The 20,223-nt window shown below is 46.8% G+C and overlaps 2 protein-coding genes across 3 annotated transcripts; both read left to right on the top strand.

The window, feature by feature from the left end:
* The first annotated feature begins 4,055 nt into the window (after nt 1-4,055).
* On the top strand, nt 4,056-5,727 carry LOC123156871 (magnesium-chelatase subunit ChlI, chloroplastic). Its single transcript, XM_044575061.1, has 3 exons — nt 4,056-4,241; nt 4,346-4,431; nt 4,505-5,727. The coding sequence occupies exons 1-3, from the start codon at nt 4,124-4,126 to the stop codon at nt 5,561-5,563; spliced, it is 1,263 nt and encodes a 420-aa protein (XP_044430996.1). The 5' UTR covers nt 4,056-4,123; the 3' UTR covers nt 5,564-5,727.
* A 7,684-nt stretch (nt 5,728-13,411) lies between these two features.
* On the top strand, nt 13,412-18,646 carry LOC123161954 (aspartic proteinase 36). Of its 2 annotated transcripts, none has more exons than XM_044579764.1 (11): nt 13,412-13,850; nt 14,912-15,142; nt 15,216-15,345; nt 15,419-15,678; nt 15,817-16,023; nt 16,474-16,636; nt 16,750-16,835; nt 16,923-17,019; nt 17,110-17,188; nt 18,026-18,056; nt 18,239-18,646. In XM_044579764.1, exons 1-11 carry the CDS (start codon nt 13,435-13,437, stop codon nt 18,252-18,254), a joined length of 1,716 nt encoding a protein of 571 aa, XP_044435699.1. In that variant the 5' UTR covers nt 13,412-13,434; the 3' UTR covers nt 18,255-18,646. The 2 variants fall into 2 exon arrangements, with proteins under 2 accessions (XP_044435699.1, XP_044435698.1); XM_044579763.1 differs by having other exon boundaries at nt 17,985-18,056.
* Nucleotides 18,647-20,223: the final 1,577 nt, after the last annotated feature.

Genomic DNA, 20,223 nt, shown 5'->3' with positions numbered 1-20,223 from the left:
TGGGGTTTCCGCCATTGATGTATCATCATCCGCCCTCGTTTATATAGTTTATGTGTTTATTATTCGTTTATTGTTGGAGAGGACGAGGGGGGCATGTTTGAGGATGAGGCAGCCACGTCCAAATTTGCAAACGTCTGTATTTTTCCTGCCAGTAGGAAGAGAGCAGGAATTAGTTATCTCAGTCAGATGTTAAAAAAAGGCAATGAACGAATGGATGGGGATCAGATAATGGAGAGCAGTGATCGCCAGCTATGGCATGGTATGTACTGCAGGGCCTGCATTTGGATTTGCTTTTGCCAAAGCATACATCGTTCTATGCTTGAGGCTGCAGCAAAGCTGGAATTGCAGCCATGCCTCTCTGCTTCTTTACTTGGTTTCGCTGCGTATTTGTCTGAACTTCAAATTCAGAAACAGAAAAAACAGCGGCTCGTCTGTGGCGTTGGAGGGCACTGTTGATCGTGGTGGCGGAGAAGATGGGTGATTTGGATGAGGCGGCGGTCTAAGGGATGCTATGGCGGCAGTAAATGGCGAGGGCAGAGGATTTGAACGACGGCGGCCGCTACGGTGAAGTATGGTCTGGAGCTAATGGAGCAGCGGCTCGTCTGGAAGGAGCGACTTGTCTGGTCCGGTTTGGAGCAGCGGCTCGTCTGGTCTGGTGCAACCAACAAGAAGCCGACTGATGCCACGTCAAAGGTCATGGCCTACTCACCTTCTAAAACCAGCTAAATTCCCTAATAAAATCAGTAGCAAAACCGCTTAGGTGAAGAATTACCCTGTTTTGAGAATTTTGGGGTGTAAGTTGTATCAAATTCGAGTTCAGGGGTATTCGTCCATCAAGCCACATTTGACTGTGAAATATGGACTTCTTTCCCTACCCTAGCCGACGCCAAAAGCCAGGCGACTAGGGACGCGCTGCCCCCCTCTCCCTCCAGCCGCTGCTCCGACGGCAGGAGGGAGGGGGGACCTCGTTCCTCCGCTCTGTAGTTAGGTTTTGGATTTGTAGGTCGTGGTGTGTCGTTGGGGTGGTGGAAGCGGCGCACAGACGAATAAATCTGCCTTAGCTTCACTCCCATACCGGCGGTGCCCTTCACGACGGCGTCTCGGAGTTGATGGCATCGTGTCTCTGTCGATCCTTCAGATTGGCAGCGTTAGGGTTCATGGATGGTGTTGGCGAGGCGGCGGCGACGACTCCGTCAGGTGTGTCTCTCCTTCTGCTCTGTCCCCGTTGCTAAGGCGTTGTCTCCGACGTCATGGTGAAGCAGGGAGGTTTTGTCGTTCAGGAGTACGCGCAGGCGGTTGTCTACGCAAGTGACAGCTGGAAGATGGAGAATCTTGAGCTGGGTCTGTGGTTGAAGGCTGACAGTTCTGATTTCCTCCTCGGACGTCGTCGTCATGTGGGGGTCTCAGTTCTGAAGTTTGATGGCGTGTCCGGGGACATGTTGCCCCGGTCTGGTTCTTTCAACGGCTATGGTTTTGCTTCTGGAAAATCACTTTGGAGGTCCGCAAAGGTGCTGATCAGCGATGGAGCCGCGTCGAGCTTGGGTGAAGAGGTGATCTGTCTTTTTACCTTTTGGTGGGCACTTCGGTGGTGCCGAAGGAGAGGGACATATGTTGGTATTTTGCATAGGATTTTTCTATTTTTTTCAGTCTTGTATGGTCGGTGCTTACGTGCCTTGTAACTTGATCTTTATTCTATATAAATGAGACACGTATTACCATGAAAAAAAAAATCTTCCCGTGACTCACAGCCACTGTCCAACATCGCGGCCATCGAGCCCTAACCTCTCCCCTCTGTAGACAGACCGAGCTCTAGATCTTGATTGCAAGGATTGTGGCGACTGTCATGGAAGAACGGAAGGGAAGGGATCGGAAGGGAGAAGAGCGACAGATATACTTTTTCTGACAAACTCACAAAGCTTTATTAGATTGTCACCATATTTACGCGGACAAAAGTATGATCTCCCGCTCAGCCTAAGCCTGGTCACAGTGGGGAGTAACTTAGAGTAGTAACATGCATACGTTACTACTCTATGTTACTATCCTTATAGTGGGAAGTGTCATATATGTAGTAACATACATATGTTTATTTATTGTCTTGCAGACTCATTTTGCATTGGAAAGCGCTATGTGATGGTAACATATTAGGTTACTCTATTTGCCTCTCTCCTCATTAACTACTTGCCACATCAACATTTTTACTTATGTGGCATCTATATTACTACCTATATTACTCCCACCATGACCAGCCTAAGAGCAGCTCCAACAACTCCCTTAAAAATCCTCCCGCAAAACTAGTTTTTTGGCCTTCCCGTAAAAAATAGGGGAAGCTGCCTAGGAGCAACTTTTGTCAGCCCCCTAACTTCTTTCCCTAAATTCATTTTTATTTTATTTTTAACTAAACAAAAATAGTTAGTTTCCTCTGACCCACTAGGAAGTGACACATGTGATGGTAGGCGGTGCGCGGTGGCCGCCAGCGGGAGCCGGGATGAGTAACAAGTAATATGGAACAAAGAAAGTACGATTTCTCTAATGACAGCACCATAACTTGCAGCACTCTCCTATTTGATATCATTAACAAGCACCTTGCAATCCGATGACACATGTATCTTCTAGATGTATAAATCGTTGGCAAGAGCTAGAGCTTCCCTTACCGCCAAAGCTTCAAAAGTTATATGATCATATATAAGTGTCACCGCTATGGAAGAGGGTCCCAAAACATCCCTTGAAAGTCTATACATAGTGCCACATCAGCTCCCACGGAGCCGTTCCTTGTCAAAGTCGCATCCACATTAATCTTGCACATATTTTCAGGAGGCATCTACTCCCTCCGTTCTTAAATATTTGTCTTTCTAGAGATTTCAACAAATGACTAATATGTGGTCTATAACTGTGTGCCTAGATGCAGGAGACCCGACGCCCCCTGATGGGAGAGAGCCGCCACGGCGTCGAGAAAATGCGCGAGCGGACATCGGGACCGCGATTGATGGCCTCAGAGACGTCAAAGTGACCGCCACGGAACACCAATCCCAGGTAGGGGAGGGATAAGAGAGATGCCGATGAAGGGGAGTGATCGACGGCGAAGTAAAAGTATAGATTGGAGATGGGAGTGGACAATGTATTATGATAGCCTATGTAAGCACAACACTGATCAGCGGGAAAATCAAAGGGTCACACATAAGACGGCTACATAGATGGGTCAAATATAGTGGACGGTCAGTGATTACAATCGGTCCATTTGGATCATCGGGACAAGCTATCACTGACGGGTCAACTTTAGACCAGTCTGTAAACGGTTCGGGATTTGAACACACAATTTATGAGATAAAATGTTTTGAATAAACAAATGTACGAAAAAAAAGAAAGATCTCAGGTTGCGACAAATGACGCACATGCAATGCACCGTTTGTTAACCCGTGACAAGGTGGGGGCGACCTTTGCAAAAAGGTACCCTTATTTTTTTTTAAGAATTGCCAACACTTTATTGATCAATGCATGTGAATCTCCACTACTATTAAATAAGCAAGTAGAGGCAAAAACATTACATCTCAGCCACATATCCACCGTTCGTCAGTGGACCAGATTTGTCCTGATGTTGTATCACATCAAATTCACATATTTATTTATTAATTTTAATTATCTCCACAACACGTCTCCATCAACGACGAGGCGCACGCCTACAGTGACTTCGTAAATCTCAAGATGATATGCTGGCTTAGTCTCTCGAAGGAGTTCATAGAGGTAGGGTGTGCGTATGTGTATATGTATGATCGCTTGCGTCTGTACTGTGTTAAAAAGAAGGAGAAATAAGCCACAGGTGGCGACCCTACTCAAGGATAGCTGAGCATTTGGCAAGTAAATGAACTTATAAATTTGACGCTCTAAGCGCACCCTTAAAAAAATCGGAGAAGAAAACATACCCTTAATTTTTGTTTGAGGGTCCATGCCAGGCCAAAAATCCATGTCAATGGGCCGGGCCGGGAGGCATGGCCCGTATGGCCAGCATTACTCCGGCCCATCGCTCAGAAAACAAAGCAGCGTCGGGCCCTATCCAAGTCCCAACCCGTGCCTCCCAATCCCTCTCTTATCCCCTCGCCCCCCTCCATTCATTCACTCCCCTCGTTCCATGGCCATGGCCTCCCCGTTCTCCCCGGCCTCGGCCGCCGCCGCCTCGCCGGCCCTCTTCTCCGTCTCCACCTCCCGCCCTCTCTCCCTCACCACCGCCGCGACCGCCGCCGTCTCAGGTACCGCCTCTTCCCCCTGCCCTCTAATTTGAAATCCAGGAATGCGGAATCTCCAAAGGCTCCCTCCCAGTTCACTCACCCGAGCTCTCTCCCACCACGCGCAGCCCGGGCTCCGTGCAGGGGCAGCAGAGGATTCCGCCGCGGCCGCTTCGCCGTCTGCAATGTCGCCGCCCCCTCCGCCGCCGTGCAGGTACCAGCGCGCCCCCAAACCCTCAAATCTGTCCAACCCACTATGTTCTGCAGGCTCTGACGTATGTTTGTAGGAGACCAAGCCGGCGGCGGCTGCGAAGGAGAGCCAGCGGCCGGTGTACCCGTTCCCGGCGATCGTGGGGCAGGACGAGATGAAGCTCTGCCTGCTGCTCAACGTCATCGACCCCAAGATCGGCGGCGTCATGATCATGGGCGACCGGGGCACCGGCAAGTCCACCACCGTCCGCTCCCTCGTCGACCTGCTCCCGGACATCAGCGTCGTTGTCGGCGACCCGTTCAACTCCGACCCCTACGACCCCGAGGTCATGGGCCCCGAGGTCCGCGACCGCCTCCTCAAGGGCGAGGACCTTACCGTCACCACCACCAAGATCACCATGGTCGACCTGCCCCTCGGCGCCACCGAGGACAGGGTGTGCGGCACCATCGACATTGAGAAGGCGCTCACCGAAGGTGTCAAGGCGTTCGAGCCAGGCCTGCTTGCCAAGGCCAACAGGGGGATACTGTATGTGGACGAGGTTAATCTGCTGGACGACCATCTGGTGGATGTTCTGCTGGATTCCGCGGCTTCCGGGTGGAACACGGTGGAGAGGGAGGGCATCTCCATCTCCCACCCTGCGCGGTTCATCCTCATTGGGTCCGGTAACCCGGAGGAAGGCGAGCTCCGGCCACAGCTGCTGGACCGGTTCGGGATGCACGCGCAGGTCGGCACGGTCAGGGATGCGGAGCTGAGGGTGAAGATTGTAGAGGAGAGGGCTCGGTTCGACAAGGACCCGAAAACGTTCCGGCAGTCCTACTTGGAGGAGCAAGGGAAGCTCCAGGATCAGATCACATCGGCTCGGAGCAACCTCGGTTCTGTGCAGCTCGACCATGATCTCCGGGTTAAGATATCCCAGGTGTGTTCTGAGCTGAATGTGGATGGGCTGAGAGGAGACATTGTCACTAACAGGGCTGCCAAGGCGTTGGCTGCCTTGAAAGGAAGGGACATTGTGACAGTGGAGGACATTGCCACTGTGATCCCCAACTGTTTGAGGCATCGGCTCCGTAAAGACCCGCTCGAATCGATCGACTCGGGCTTGCTTGTAGTTGAGAAGTTTTATGAAGTCTTTGGCTAGATTACTCTCGAGGTAAATGTTTCTCTGTCACAAAGTAAGGCAGGAGGCTTTTTGTTCGGCTGTAAACTTTTATAGCACCTTCCGTAAATCATCCTTTATCGAACTATATTCTGCATTGTATAGAAAACAGTGTTACCGAGCGTTAATTATGGTGAACTTTGTTATGTTGTTCTAAACGAAAGAAAAAGAAAATGCACTTGTGCAGCCATGGGAACAGTACCCTGTTCTCTCAAGGAGCAATGGAAAGAAAGCCCCAGGCGCAGGCATCTGCCAGGTTATCATGTACTGTAAGATGCAGTTTTAGAGTAGAACAGATTCAGTTTTGCCTTGGAGGCTTACACTATTTACAGCAAATCTGAATCTGAATGTGTCCATTCCACCATTTGCTTGCTGCTGAAAGGAACCGTGACTCGGCAGCTGCTACTTATTTTCGTGCATCAGAAATAGAAATTCAGTAGTACTCAACGCTGTAAAGTTGCATTGAACTAGTGGTGTGACTCTGCAGTTTGCTACCATGGAAAGTGCCCAACATTTGGTTAATTTAAACTCTGTTAAGCTACCTATCTGGACAAATAAAGAGGATGTCTTCCCAGGTCTTCCCAGTCTCGTGAGCAATTTTGTGTTAAAACTTGTCTAACGAAAGAATGAACACTATGATACACAAGCACAGCTCGAATCCTCCGTTGGTATCCTGTTGTCGGCGTGAACAGCCAAAGTTGAGTCACTTGTTTTGAGACGGAGAGAGTACTTTATACCAACAGAATGCACCTGCCTTTTTTTAAAGTAGGTACAAACGTCCGTGCGTTGCAACGGGCGAAAAAACTAAACATGCTTCATGTGGCATTACGCAACACTTGTTGTATCTAATTTTGACTACCATGAGAAATAAGATTATATTGAGCACAACATTTTGGACCGTAAAATTCGGACATGAAGAAGCCACCCTAATGGTGTTCGTCATGACCTAATTCAGCTTCGCACTTTCATTTGATGAAAACGTAGTTGTGCATGTAATAGTCTTCCGATCGATTATATTTTTTCTTGTTCAGAAAATCATGAATTGAAAAGGTGTGCCTTTTATATTTATGTCAGGACAATTTTTAGAAACTGTATCTTTTTTCGTGACGAACATTTTATCGGAAAAATATATTTCATTTGTATTTGCTTTTTGCACTGATTTTGGGTTTGGCCCAAGCAGAAGGACTTGACACACACACACAACACGCACTCTCTTCTCTCTGTTACTAAGGGGAGGGGGGGGGGATCTTGCTTGGGACCTAGCACCGGATGGCGTTCTCTATCGGGATATTCGCCAGTTCTGTCGTTTGAGTTTTAATAACATCATTTTTAGTCCTGTCGTCTGAATAGGAGGACACAAATCACCGACGCCGTGTGCCGCCGGCCGGAGAAAAAGCGCCACTTACCTGCTCGTCGAAGTCTATCTGCGTGGGAGGGAAGTCTCGAAGGGGGTGAATGGTGGCGGGAGGGGGGAGGGTGAGGTGAGGGTGGCTATATAGGGCGACCGAATCGACGGGAGGTGACACCAATTCCAGCCACCGCCTTTTGGATAGTGCGCGCGAGCTTGCACCATCTCCGCGGTCGCATGGGCACGGTGTCGTGTCCCCTTCCCCTGCATCCCCCAATCCTGGCTGAGGGGAAACAACCGAATTGATCGTTCCTAACAGGCCGCAGGATGGCTGCCACCGCGGCCATGGCACCGTGGATGGCCGCCATGACCTCCCTGTCCCCCCTGTAGCGAGGAGGTAGGGGAAGGCATCCCTGGGCTAGGCCGATAGTGCTCTGTCGCCACTAGGGCTCAAATGCATATTAGTTAGTTAGGCCTTTCTATTTTTTTTATTTGTCTGTTTTTTAGCTACTGTTTTGCATTAATCCTTGAACCAAATGACTTTTTGAAAAATGTGGAGCTTTGACATATAATACTATACATTATTTAGCACTTCCACAAAAAATTTGAGGATTATTTGAATTCATTTTAATTTAGTTTAAATAGAAAAAGATTTATTTTGGGGCTGTTTGGTCTAGTTTAAAATAGGTTAAGGGAATTATCATAATTCAAATAATGTTGGTTTATTCATGAAAGTTAGTTAGTGAATTTTTGCAACCCAGCGAACATTTTGTTTGACCGTTTGAAGAAATAATAATTTGACTTTATTTTAATTTGAATTTGAATTTGGTTTGGATCAAAATGAGGGTTAGAAAATTAACTGCGATGACATGACATCATTTAACGTGTGTGGTTAGTGTAGCTCGTGAGCTCGCACCATCTTCGCGGTTGCATGTCTTGTCCTCTTCCCCTGCATCCTCCAAGCCCGGCTAAGGTGAAAAGACCGAATCGATCGTTCCTAACATGCCTGGATGGGAGGTGCTGTAAAGTTCGTGCTATGCGGGCCAAACATGTCACGCCCAATATGCGACCCTATCCAAAAGGAACTCGAAGGTCCCACCAAGGATAGACCCGCATATTGAAACGCTTTTGCAAGGTGGACATCATTACATCAACATTACATAATAGATGGGGACACATACATAAGGCATACAATGCCACACGAATACAACATCACAATACATCAGAGCATCATCCGACTACGGATGAAACATAAACAGAAACTCAAACGACATCCACCCTGCTAGCCCAGGCTGCCGACCTGGAACCTATCCCCTGATCGAAGAAGAAACAGAAGAAGAACTCCAAGACAATCAAACGTCGCTCTTGCGTCATGATCATCGCATAACCTGTACCTGCAACTGTTGTTGTAGTAATCTGTGAGCCACGAGGACTCAGCAATCCCATTACCATGGGTATCAAGACTAGCAAAGCTTAAAGGGAAAGGAAGGGGTAAAGTGGTGAGGCTGCAGCAGCGACTAAGCATGATATGGTGGCTAACATACGCAAATAAGAGCGAGAAAAGAGCAAACAGAACGGTCGTGAAGCTAGCAATGATCAAGAAGTGATCCTGAACTCCTACTTACGTCAAACATAACCCAGAAACCGTGTTCACTTCCCGGACTCCACCGAGAAGAGACCATCACGGCTACACACGCGGTTGATGCGTTTTAATTCGGATCTGGTGTCAAGTTATCTATAACCGGACATTAACAAATTCCCATCTGCCTATAACCGTAGGCACGGCTTTCGAAAGATTATACCCTGCAGGGGTGTCCCAACTTAGCCCATGATAAGCTCTCGCGATCAACGAAGGATATACCTTCTCCCAGGGAGACCCGATCAGACTCGGAATCCTGGTTTACAAGACATTTCGACAATGGTAAAACAAGACCAGCAAGACCGCCCGCTGTGCCGACAAATCCCGATAGGAGCTGCACATATCTCGTTCTCAGGGCACACCAGATGAGCAAGACGTCGGGTTGGCATAGACCCTGATTGCCCAGGGGGCGCCGGACATCGCTCGGTTTGGACCAACACTTAGACAAGCATTGGCCCGGGGGGGCTAAAATAAAGATGACCCTCGGGTTGGCCGACCCAAGGGAAAGGTATAGGTGGTGGTGAGGCAAATGGTAAAACCAAGGTTGGGCCTTGCTGGAGGAGTTTTATTCAAAGCGAACTGTCAAGGGGGTCCCATAAATCACCCAACCGCGTAAGGAACGCAAAATCCGGGAACATAACACCGGTATGACGGAAACTAGGGCGGCAAGAGTGGAACAAAACACCAGGCATAAGGCCGAGCCTTCCACCCTTTACCAACTATATAGATGCATTAATAATAATATAAGAGATATTGTGATATCCCAACATAATCCTGTTCACCATGGAGAAATCTTCAACTTCACCTGCAACTAGCAACGCTATAAGAGGGCTGAGCAAAAGCGGTATCATAGCCAAACAACGGTTTGCATAGGAAAGGTGTCAAAGGTTAGATGTTCATGGCAATATGGGAGGCTTGATAAACAGGTGATAGGTAGCGCAGCAAAGCGATAGAACGAAGCAACTAGCATAGCAATGATAGTAGTGAGATCCAGGGTAGCGGTCATCTTGCCTGAAATCCCACAAGGAAGAAGAACGAGTCCATGAAGGAGATGAAGCCACGAAGACGAACCAAGCGTAGACGAACGAATCCTCACGATCGCAACGGAAACAGGAACTATCGAAAAGAAGCACACAACATGGTAAACACACCACACCTGAACATGACATGATGCACAAACAAGCATGATGCATGACAAAGCTACATGAAGCTACTCATGGCAAGAGATGACGCAAACAAGAGCAACACATCAAGGCAAGTTTAAATGAGGCCGGGAACAACATATAACAATTCCGGCAAGTCCTCATATGCAAATTTTGAAGTTGGTCCAGATCTGAATAAACCTTATGTTCAAGTTGTTAAACAGCAAGTTAAGATGCACCAAGATGATCTACACGAGATTCTAGTCAAGTTACATATAACGTTCATTTAGTTCGGAGCTACGGCCTAGAAGATATGAGCAAAACAAGTTAAACATGGCATAGATGCAAAATGCATATAAACATCAAGCAAACACCTCAAAACATGGATGCAACATGATAATATGAAACTACATGCAAAAACAAGCAAGTTCCATATAGAGCACACTCAAAACGGAGCAACGGTTCAACACACACACACTATACAAGTTATAACAACAATCTGTCCAAAACAACAACCATGCATATTGCAAGCATCAAAACAACATGCTACAAGACCTCAACAAGAAAACAAAAGGCATGAGCATGATGTACAGGTAAAGCATAACAAAACATGAACACTGAGCTATCTCCAGAAATCACTAGAACATGCTCAAACACACATGGCAAGATTGCAAATAATAACAGTTCAGACTTTGCAGAAAATAACATCAGGTTGCAATGTTTAGAGCTATCAAACAACATGTTACATGAACTTATCATGGCAAACAAAGGCATGGCATGAAACTACTAAATGCATAGATCAGAAGTCCCTTACTGACCATAAGCCAAAAAGGATCAGAAAATATGATGGCACTCATGTAAACATGGCAAGTTATATTACAGATTCAAACATGGCAGGAACAGAATTATGAAGGCATGTAAATGAACTTGTGCAACTCACTACAGAGCAATACATGGCATGACAAGTCAACCAACAGTAAGAAGGCATGTTTGTGAAGCTAAGCATGGCAATAGCAAGGTCATAGGGTGCATGGAACACTAGCAACAATTATGGCAACAACTGAACTTAATGTTAACAGGCTGACAGCAACATTATTTAGCAACTTTGGAGCAAGATAACAACAAGCTACAACAGGCTATAATTGCAACCAGGGGCATGGATGGATAGAACATGACATGTAGAACAAAACATATTTAGGGAACATCTCCAAATTATGCATAAAATGACTAGTAACAACAGGTTTACATAGCATCACCAAATAACAGATTCAGCCTAGCAAAACAGCAACAACAAGTACACTACTTAGCATTCTTGATTCACTCACCACAAGTCATTGCATTACAAGATAAGCATAGCATCAGCAATAAAACATGTTTGTGAAACAAACCAAGGCAAGAACAAGTTCATAGCATGCAAGGATCAACTACAACAACCTTGGCAAAATTGAATAACATGTAAACAATCTGCCAGGAAACATTTTGAAGCAAAAATAGAGCACGAAAATGACATGCTAGACTACTCCATAATTGCAACAAAGGGCATGAATGGATAGATAACAACCATATGTTTAAAACATCCTTACTGAAGTATCTCAAAATATGCATGGATCTCTCCGTAGCATCAAGTTTACAAGGCATCAAAATAACAGCAGAACAGGGACTAAAATCAGCAATATCACGAAGCCTAGTTTGCATGCTTGTGCTAGCCACCACATTGATCACAAAAATACATGGTAAGAACCTCTGTAAAGAAGTCATGACATAGATCAAAACACATGTAGACATTAACCTCATAGGATGCACACATCAAACATGGCAAAAATGACAAATGAGCATGTTCTGTTAACAGACAGCAGACAACATCATGAAGCACACTTTCAACGATGATTCAGGCATCAAGATGAGCTCAAATGAATATGATGCAATGGAGTGAAATGAAGTACTCGTTGAGGCGAACAATTTAACATATTACACGCACAAAACGGAGCTACGAATGCAGAGATACAATGCGATGAACATGGTATAATTATGCAAAAAAATATTCGGGACTTAGTCAAATTTGCTGGAACGAAAACTGAGTGTCGGATAACTACACAGCGCACAGGGCGGCAGGTAGAGCAGCGGGACTGGGCTCGGGTTCTCACCAGAGTGGGCTTGGCCCAGGAGGGAAGGAGGAGCAGGCCTGGCAGGCCGGGGACGCGGGCCGCGGGGGAGGCCCACGCGGGGTCCACGAGCGGCGCACGGGAGGAGCAGCTCCTCTTCGCTCCCGAGCACGGTCATGGCGGCGGCGCCGAGGAGGATGACGACGATGGCGGGCGCTCCGGTGTCGCGGACGACCAGCGGGGAACGGGGACGGACGGATCCGGCCTGGGTCGTCGCGGGGACGCCGGATCCGGCAGGAAGAGGGGCCGGCGACGAGATGGCGGATCCGCGGCAGCGCGGGCTGGTGGTGGTGGCCGGAGATGGCGGCGGGAGGCGCGGAGGCCGAGGGCGGCGGCGCGGCCGAACTGGGGGGCCGACCGGAGGGGCGCAGCGGCGGGGAGATGAGGCACGCCGGCGGGCGGCGCTGGCGATGGCGGCACGGAGGCTCACCGGCGACGGGCAGCGGGCGGAGGACGCGGGGCGCGCTGACCTGGCGGATCGGGCCCGCCGTGGCCCGGAGCGGGCAGGAGATGGGCTCCGCGGGCCCGGCGACGAAGTGGGCGCGGGGGAGGTGAGGTGGCGGCTCCAGATTGGCTGGGGAGGCGGCGGTGATGACGTGGCGGCTCCGGATTGGTCGGGCGACGTGGCTGGGGAGGCGGCGGTGATGACGTGGCGGCTCCGGATTGGTCGGGCGACGTGGCTGAGGGCGGCGGACACGTCCGGCGGCGCACGGACATGTCCGGCAGGCGAGAGGGAGGCTAGGCTAGGGTTTCCTCCGCGAAAATGGAAGGGGAGGGCCTATTTATAGATTCTGGGAGCTAGGAGAGTCCAAATGAGGAGCGGTTTTCGGCCACGCGATCGTGATCGAACGACGGAGAGCATGGAGGGGGTTTAGATGGGTTTTGGGCCGCTTTGGAAGGGTGTTGGGCTGCAAAGAGAGAGGGGGCTTTCGGGCTACGCGGTTAACCGTTGGAGTATCAAACGACCTCCAAATGGCACGAAACTTGACAGGCGGTCTACCGGTGCTATACCAAGGCCGCTTGGCAAACCTCGGTCCATTCCGAGAAAGTTTAATACCCGCTCACGAAAAGAGGCAAGAAGGGGACGCCGGATGACATAGGAGCGCCGGATTACAAAACGGACAACGGGGAAAATGCTCGGATGCATGAGACGTACACATATGCAAAATGAGATGCACATGATGACATGGCAATATGCAACACGCAAGCAAATGACATGGCAACGACGGCGAATAACTGGCGGACACCTGGCGCATCGGATCCGGGGCGTTACAAAACAGTAACCGAAGGAATCTTTTTCTTCTCACGTGACCTTGTTGGCTTGTAATCCTGTAATCCTAAAGACTGATATCTTAAGATCATTGTTTTTTTTTTTTGAGAACCATCTGAAGATCTGCTGTGAAGGCGAGTCAAGCAACGGCCCAGATGATAAAAGGACGGCCCACGAGTATTACGGTACTCGTCCTTGTCGCCGTGGCGCCAAAGCGCCCCGTTATAATCAACTAATAATCGCCGTTGCAGTTTCGAATGAACTTAGCGTGCTCTGGTATGAGAGGCAGGGCATGTGCAGCCCGCAGCAGAGGAAAGAAGAGAAGCGCCTAGGGTTCGTCGAGTGTGGTGAGATCCGAGCCCAGATTCCTCCCAGTCCGCGCCCGGAGCCTCGCGTGTCCCTCCCTGGCCGCTCCTGCCTCCCCGGCAGCCGGCCGCGCGCAGTCAGCCGCTCCAGCCTCCGGCCCCCGCGCTCCGGCCCCCGCGCTCCGGCGTCCTCCCTCCTCCGGCACGGCGCTGCTCCGCCTCCGTCCCAGTCGCTCCGGCCGGCCCCTCCATTCCGGCTTCCCTGCCGCTCCGCCTGCGTCCCAGGCGCTCCGGCCGGGCCTCTCTGTTCCGGCTTCCCCTGCTCCCGCCTCAGCCGCTCCGGCCTTGGCAGGCAGCAGAGCAGACAAGGAGCTCAATCAGGAAGGGAGTCGCTTCTCTGCAGGTTTCTATCCTTTACCATTGAAATCGCAAATTGTTCAGACACTAATGTAATATGAAATCCGTGATGATGTTTTGCATGCCTGGCCCTGAGCTTTTGGTGCTTCTAACATGTAGATTATTCTTGAACGGATTAGAGCATAAATGACATTAATTTGTATCTTGTAGCAACAAAACGGGTATCCCATGTGTGTCATATGCAAATAGTGCAAATCAGCTCCTGAAGGTATATGCCAAATTTTCAATACAGATCATGTTATATCCCAGTATAGGTGCTGGGGTAGATGTAGTATTTAAGGAGAGGTTTGCTTTCAGTTTTGCATAAGTTTAGTCAGTTTCACTTATGCAAAAGTTGAAGTCTCTATGCGTGTGTGCCATGATTTAATTTTAATTCTCTGAACAAGGTTGTCTATGTAGTAGTTGTAGTTGCATATGCATAATCTAGCACGGAACTAGACTGATGTAGAGTGGTCACGTCCCCTCCTTCCATTTTTTTTGGGTTGCACAAACGTTATTGGTTTCCTTTTCCCATTCAGGATTCCAGATCTATTGCAGGTTGGTTTTTTAACTGAATCCATGGTGAAATCTGGTATTCGATTATCAAATAGCATTGGTTCACTACTGGAGCTCCAAAACTTTGATATGCAATTGATAGATCATCACAACGATCCTGGCACAATAAAGACTACAAACCCGGGCGCGGCAAAGTGCCCATACTGATCTAGTATATTTCCCTTCTTGAAAAATGTAGAATGTCCAGTCTTGTTTAAGGCAGCTCTTGGCTCTTGATTACTCCCTCCGATCCATAATAAGTGTCGCAGTTTTGAACTAAGGTTGAACTACCCTTAGTGCAAAACTACGATCACTTATTTTGGATTGGAGGGAGTACTAGATAGTACCACCGTTTAGACCAAAAACTTGCTTTAGGATCCAATTACTCTCCCAAATTTTGAATATCAATTCTGAAAATCATTTGCCTGCCCCTGAATCATCATGTCTATCTTTTTGTTACATGTCCATCGGCAACTGTGCATACTACTCAAATATAGTTGTTTTTTTCCACAGAAATCAGGAAAAATTACTTGTGATGAGGCCATCAGAATTGACTGCCATGGTGGTGGTGTTGCTCCTGGCCACGGCGGTTGCAACAGCTAACCAGGCGATGGTGCTGGAGCGGGCGGTGCCGCTCAAGGGGGTCCCCCTAGGGGATCTCAGGGAGCTGGACAGGGCGAGGCAGGCGAGGATGGGTGTGGTAAATGTCCCTGTGCAGGGCAACACCAACCCATTCGCTGATGGGTGGGTTAGCTTCTAATATTTATTTCTTCCGTTTTCGATCATTTTATTTAAAAATTAAAATTTTAATTTGCAGGATCTATTATACTAGCCTGAAATTAGGGAACCCCCCAAAAGAATACACTTTCCAAATTGATACTGGAAGTGACATCTCGTGGATTGTTTGCAAAGGCTGCAGGGGTTGCCCAACAAGAAGTCCGCTCAAGGTGAATCTCCTATCTCCTATCCGTCTCAATTCGAAATATGCACGGATTAACATTGTACTTCTTTGTTTTTCAGATCCCAATAGAGTTATACAATCCCAACTCTTCATCGACATCATCCAGAATATCATGCTCGGATAATAGCTGTACAACTGCCGACGAATCAGGATCAAAAGTCTGCTATACCTCGGACTCCACAAGCAGCCTATGTGGTTATAATCTTACTTATGGTGATGGAACTGGAGTATCGGGTTACTACGTGTCTGACACTATGCATCTCGACACTATCATGGGAAATCAACATTTTGCCAATGCCTCTGCATCTGTTGTTTTTGGGTAAATCGTGTATCTTTGTCGACATTGTCATTTTATTTATTTATTCATTACCTTTAGAGTGAAGTTTGCTTCCTAGTAAGGTCCATAGAATTTTTTCGTTGTTGCTCCCTGACATGTTTCAAATATTCTTTTAAACAGATGTACCGAATCACTGTCAGGATTCATATCTACAGATGGGATTCTGGCATTTGGACAGCAGCAAGTTTCTATCATTTCACAACTGAACTCTTTGGGGGTATCCCCTAAAAAGTTCTCACATTGCCTGAAAGGTTCCGAAGAAGGTGGTGGCATTTTTCTTCTTGGTGAAATCGTGGAGCCAAGATTAGTATTTACTCCACTTGCAGGGTAAGTTTTTTCCCTGAATTACTTTGAGCCTATAATATAAGAGTTCAAAATTCTGCATCGCACGATTTTATTTAATTAGCCATACTGGATACCTCTGTTAGAGGTGATGGTAACCGTTATGGAGGTAATTCTTTTTTCAACCCTTATCATTATAAGGTAAAATATGCTTGTTAGGTTAATTAATTTGAGATTTACAATGTAGCCCAGTTGTAGGTGTATAGTCTTGCAACCTTGCCCATCACATTCCGAATTTCTTCCTACAGATCTTGGACTCCTTCCACGGGTTGAGTTCTTTTTAAGAAACATGCGTTCAGTTATTTGAGAAGCCAAGATTAATACACAATATAGCTAGGGTCTTTAATCTGTGAAATGTGGGCTCTACCATTTAGAACTTTCTGAATTCTTCATACTAACCACTTTTTATGTGTTAATATTGTGGATGAAATATAGGCCTCATTACAACTTGAATCTGGAGGGCATTGCTGTCAATGGCCAAAACCTGCCCATTGATTCTTCCTTATTTGCAACATCAAATAAACAAGGACCAATAGTAGACTCAGGAACAACCCTAACATACCTTCTAGACGAAGTCTATGATGGATTTGTTAGTGCGGTGAGTTCATAGGATCATATCTCACTATGCGACCAGCCTATATTGCTTCAATTGATTTAGTATGCGACTCTCTAGTATGTAGATCCTAATGATTCATATTTAGCTATTTGCAGATAGTTGCAGGGGTTTCTCCATCGGTACGCCCTCTTGGCACCGAGCGGGTTGAGAAGAGGGACAAGTGTTTCCTTTCTTCTAGCAGGTCTCCTTTTCATCATAATGAAATTAAGAGTTCATGTCTATATGAGTATCGAATTACTAATAACAAAAATGCTTTGTACTGTACCAGCATTGACTTGTTATTTCCAACCGTCACACTATATTTTAAGGGAGGTGCTGCAATGACAATGAAACCACGAAACTATCTTTTGCTGCAGGGTTATGTGGTAAATCCAGCAGCCTTTTGATGCTGCCTTCAATGTATTTTTTCGCAGCGACATATCTCAAATATAATGATATCATATCATGGTTTGCAGGGCAATGATACTGTGTGGTGCATTGGCTGGCAAAGTACCAAGGAAATCCAGAGTGGCCATGGAATCACTGTACTCGGAGGTTAGTTATCTTGACTGAATGAGCCAGTATAAGCTGCACAGCTTACCTATTAGATCTTAAGAATGCTATCCTGTTGTAGATATCTGAAAAGGAATAAGCTGTTCAACAAACATCTCAATAATTATACAAGTAGCAATCGTAAGTCAACCAGTTAACTATGCTCAGGAGAGAATATCATACGGAAACCAACATTCAAAGAAAACTTCGTGGTACTTCAGGGAAACCACATTTGAAAGTTTTGAAAAAATCTGAAAAAATACACGATGTTAAGAGGGTGATGTTTTTACTGCCACGCCAAATTTCATGTTGAAACACATTAAGAAATGTGAGCTATAAAAAAAAACATATTCAGCCCTGAATAGTGACGTTACTATTCGGCACTATTCGATGCTCATTTTGTTATTTTCATAGCCCACATTCTGTAATGTGTTTGAACTTGGAATTTTGCATGGCAATAGACATCACCCTACTAACATCCTGTATTTTTTCGAAACTTCAAAACATCTTTTTTGTGTGGTTTTCACCGGTCTCCACCGAATGTTGGTTTTGGTATGATATGCTCCCCTATACTCAGGTGGCATAGCAGAATGATCATGGCTCTTCACTCCATACCGTTATTGAAACCCTATTATTGTTCCTATTGGACTGGACTGTAAATCCTAGTACATGGTAGCTTCATGTGGATAATTAACTAACATATTACAATAAAATGGTCAAGTCATGTATGACCTTTTAACCTTTTTTTTTTGAAGAAATCTTTTCTCACTACCTAATTGGTCCCTTTGGCTGGTTACAGACCTTGCTTTGCATGATAAAATATTTGTGTATGACTTAGAGAAGATGCGCTTGGGCTGGATGGAGTACAATTGTAAGCTCACAATTCCTCTCTGTCTTGGTATTTCAACCATCAACTCCCGTTTGGAGCATTGTAATTCTTTCCCTAATGCCTAACTGTTCCATATGAGGTCCCTGTAGAATTCATATGTTCCAATCGGATCATAGTACTTCTAGTTGCTGGTGGCGACTAACAGGGCCCTTTTCTTCTGCCAGGCTCATCAATCAATAGGAACACTCGGTTTGATGTGAGTGGCGCATCATCATACTGCAGCGGCTTGATAGCTATTGGAGTGGCTGTTGTATGGTTGGTCAGCCTTCTCACGTAGCATGAGAGCAAAATCAGAGTAGAAAAATTGAGGACAATGCCAGTAGGAGTGTTACTTTGGGGGACTGATTGTGCCATAACTCTGCATTTAGTAAGGGTTATTAGAAGTGCGTTTGAATTAACTATTAGACTTGTTTATTACTGGAGTAAAATGCATTTTAATCTAAAGTTGTAGAGGCCCAACATAAATTGTGAGCCGCTGGATGAGAATTGTGAGCCTGGTGCCGTCCATTGCATGTCCCGGGGAACGGGCGAGCGCAGGTTTTGAACAGCATTGAGCTCCGTCCTTTTGCCCATTTCATGGTCAGTTAACCTTTCAGCACTGCTAAATTCATCCAAATACTGCATCAGGAACTGTGCCGATCTGCTTACAGACTCCTTACCCGTACTGTACTGCGCACACAATCCTCCCCGAGGTACCAACAGGGCCAGAACAGGAGAAGTATCTTGGCCCGCATGCACTCGTTTTCAGTGCTCAACAGTATTTGCAGCCAGTCTTCCCATGTATACCAGAACCTTTCCTCTGCCGGCAGACCCCATTCTCTTCTCAAAGCATCTCTCGGTGCCCTACTCTTTGTACATGTAATCACCGCGTGGTACTCGTCTTCCCCACCATTGCCGCAAAAGCTACAGATCGGATCCAGCTCAAGTGTTCTCTTCCATTTATTCTTTTTGGTAGCCAAAGTATTAGTGGCTACTCCCCATCCGAAAATCCGGACTTTACCAGGTACTTTGGTTTTCCAAATCAGGTCCCAAATGCTATGGTCATTAGACTCCTTCGAGGAGCTCGATGGGGTTTGCTCTGATTCAGCAATGGAGCCCGCCAATTTGTAAGTGCTCTTAACCTAGAAAACACTGTTTTCCTCGTAATGCCATGCAACGCAGTCCACCACTTCTGCCGACGGTATACTAAGCTTGCAGATCTCGTCCGCATCGAATGGATATTTTTTGCCTGATTAGAGCTTCGTTCCATTCCTTCCTATCGGATGCATTAATTGGTTGACCCATCGAAGACGAGACCTTCTGATGAAAGATGCTGTCTTAAGGCCTTGCCTCCTCGGTATCCATTGGTCACGTTGGATCTGGATACTTCTCCCGTTACCAACACGCCAGATAAGGCCTCTCTTCAGGAGCTGTAAGCCATGTTCAATGGCCCTCCAAACAGGTGATGCATCCGACGTGAACAATGTCCAACAAGTTACCATGTGGATAGTACTTTGCTTTGAGCACTCTTGCACATAGGCTCTCTGGATTTTGAATAAGCCTCCACCCTTGTTTTTCTAGGAGGGCCTGACTAAACAATTGCATGTCTCTGAATCCAATGCCCCTGGCTCTCTTCGGTTTTGTCATTCTTTCCCACGACATCCAGTGCACTCTCCCGTGTCCCTCTTCATCACCCCACCAAAAGTCTCTTATCATCCTTTCATATTTCTCGCAGAAACCCTTTGACAACAAGAAGACACTCATGGTGAAAGTAGGTACACTAGTAGAAAACAGGGCTTTGGTCCAAACTCAATGTACACATTAGTCCCGGTTCAAGCGGCTAGGGCGTCGGGAAGACATTAGTCCCGGTTCAAATGGGACCTTTAGTCCCAGTTTGAGACACGAACCGGCACTGAAGGGTGTGATGCCCTTTAGTCCCGGTTCGTGTCTCAAACCGGGACTAAAGGGGTTTTGAAATTTGTTTTTTGCTTTTTCATTTTTTTTCATTTTTAGTTTCTGTTTTAAATTGCTTATATCTTTTAGGATATTTGATGTTTTCGAGTGATTCTTTTTGCATTAGATTCAAAATTTTGTCTAGTTTCTGTTTGTGCCATTAGTTTTCAAATTTGCTTCAAACCCTAGATTGTGAATAATTTCAATTTATAGTTTT

Source organism: Triticum aestivum, chromosome 7B (genome assembly GCF_018294505.1).
Source record: "Triticum aestivum cultivar Chinese Spring chromosome 7B, IWGSC CS RefSeq v2.1, whole genome shotgun sequence".
Classification (NCBI taxonomy): domain Eukaryota; kingdom Viridiplantae; phylum Streptophyta; class Magnoliopsida; order Poales; family Poaceae; genus Triticum; species Triticum aestivum.
Note: the sequence above shows the minus strand (reverse complement) of the source record. Positions and strands in the feature narration are given on the sequence as shown.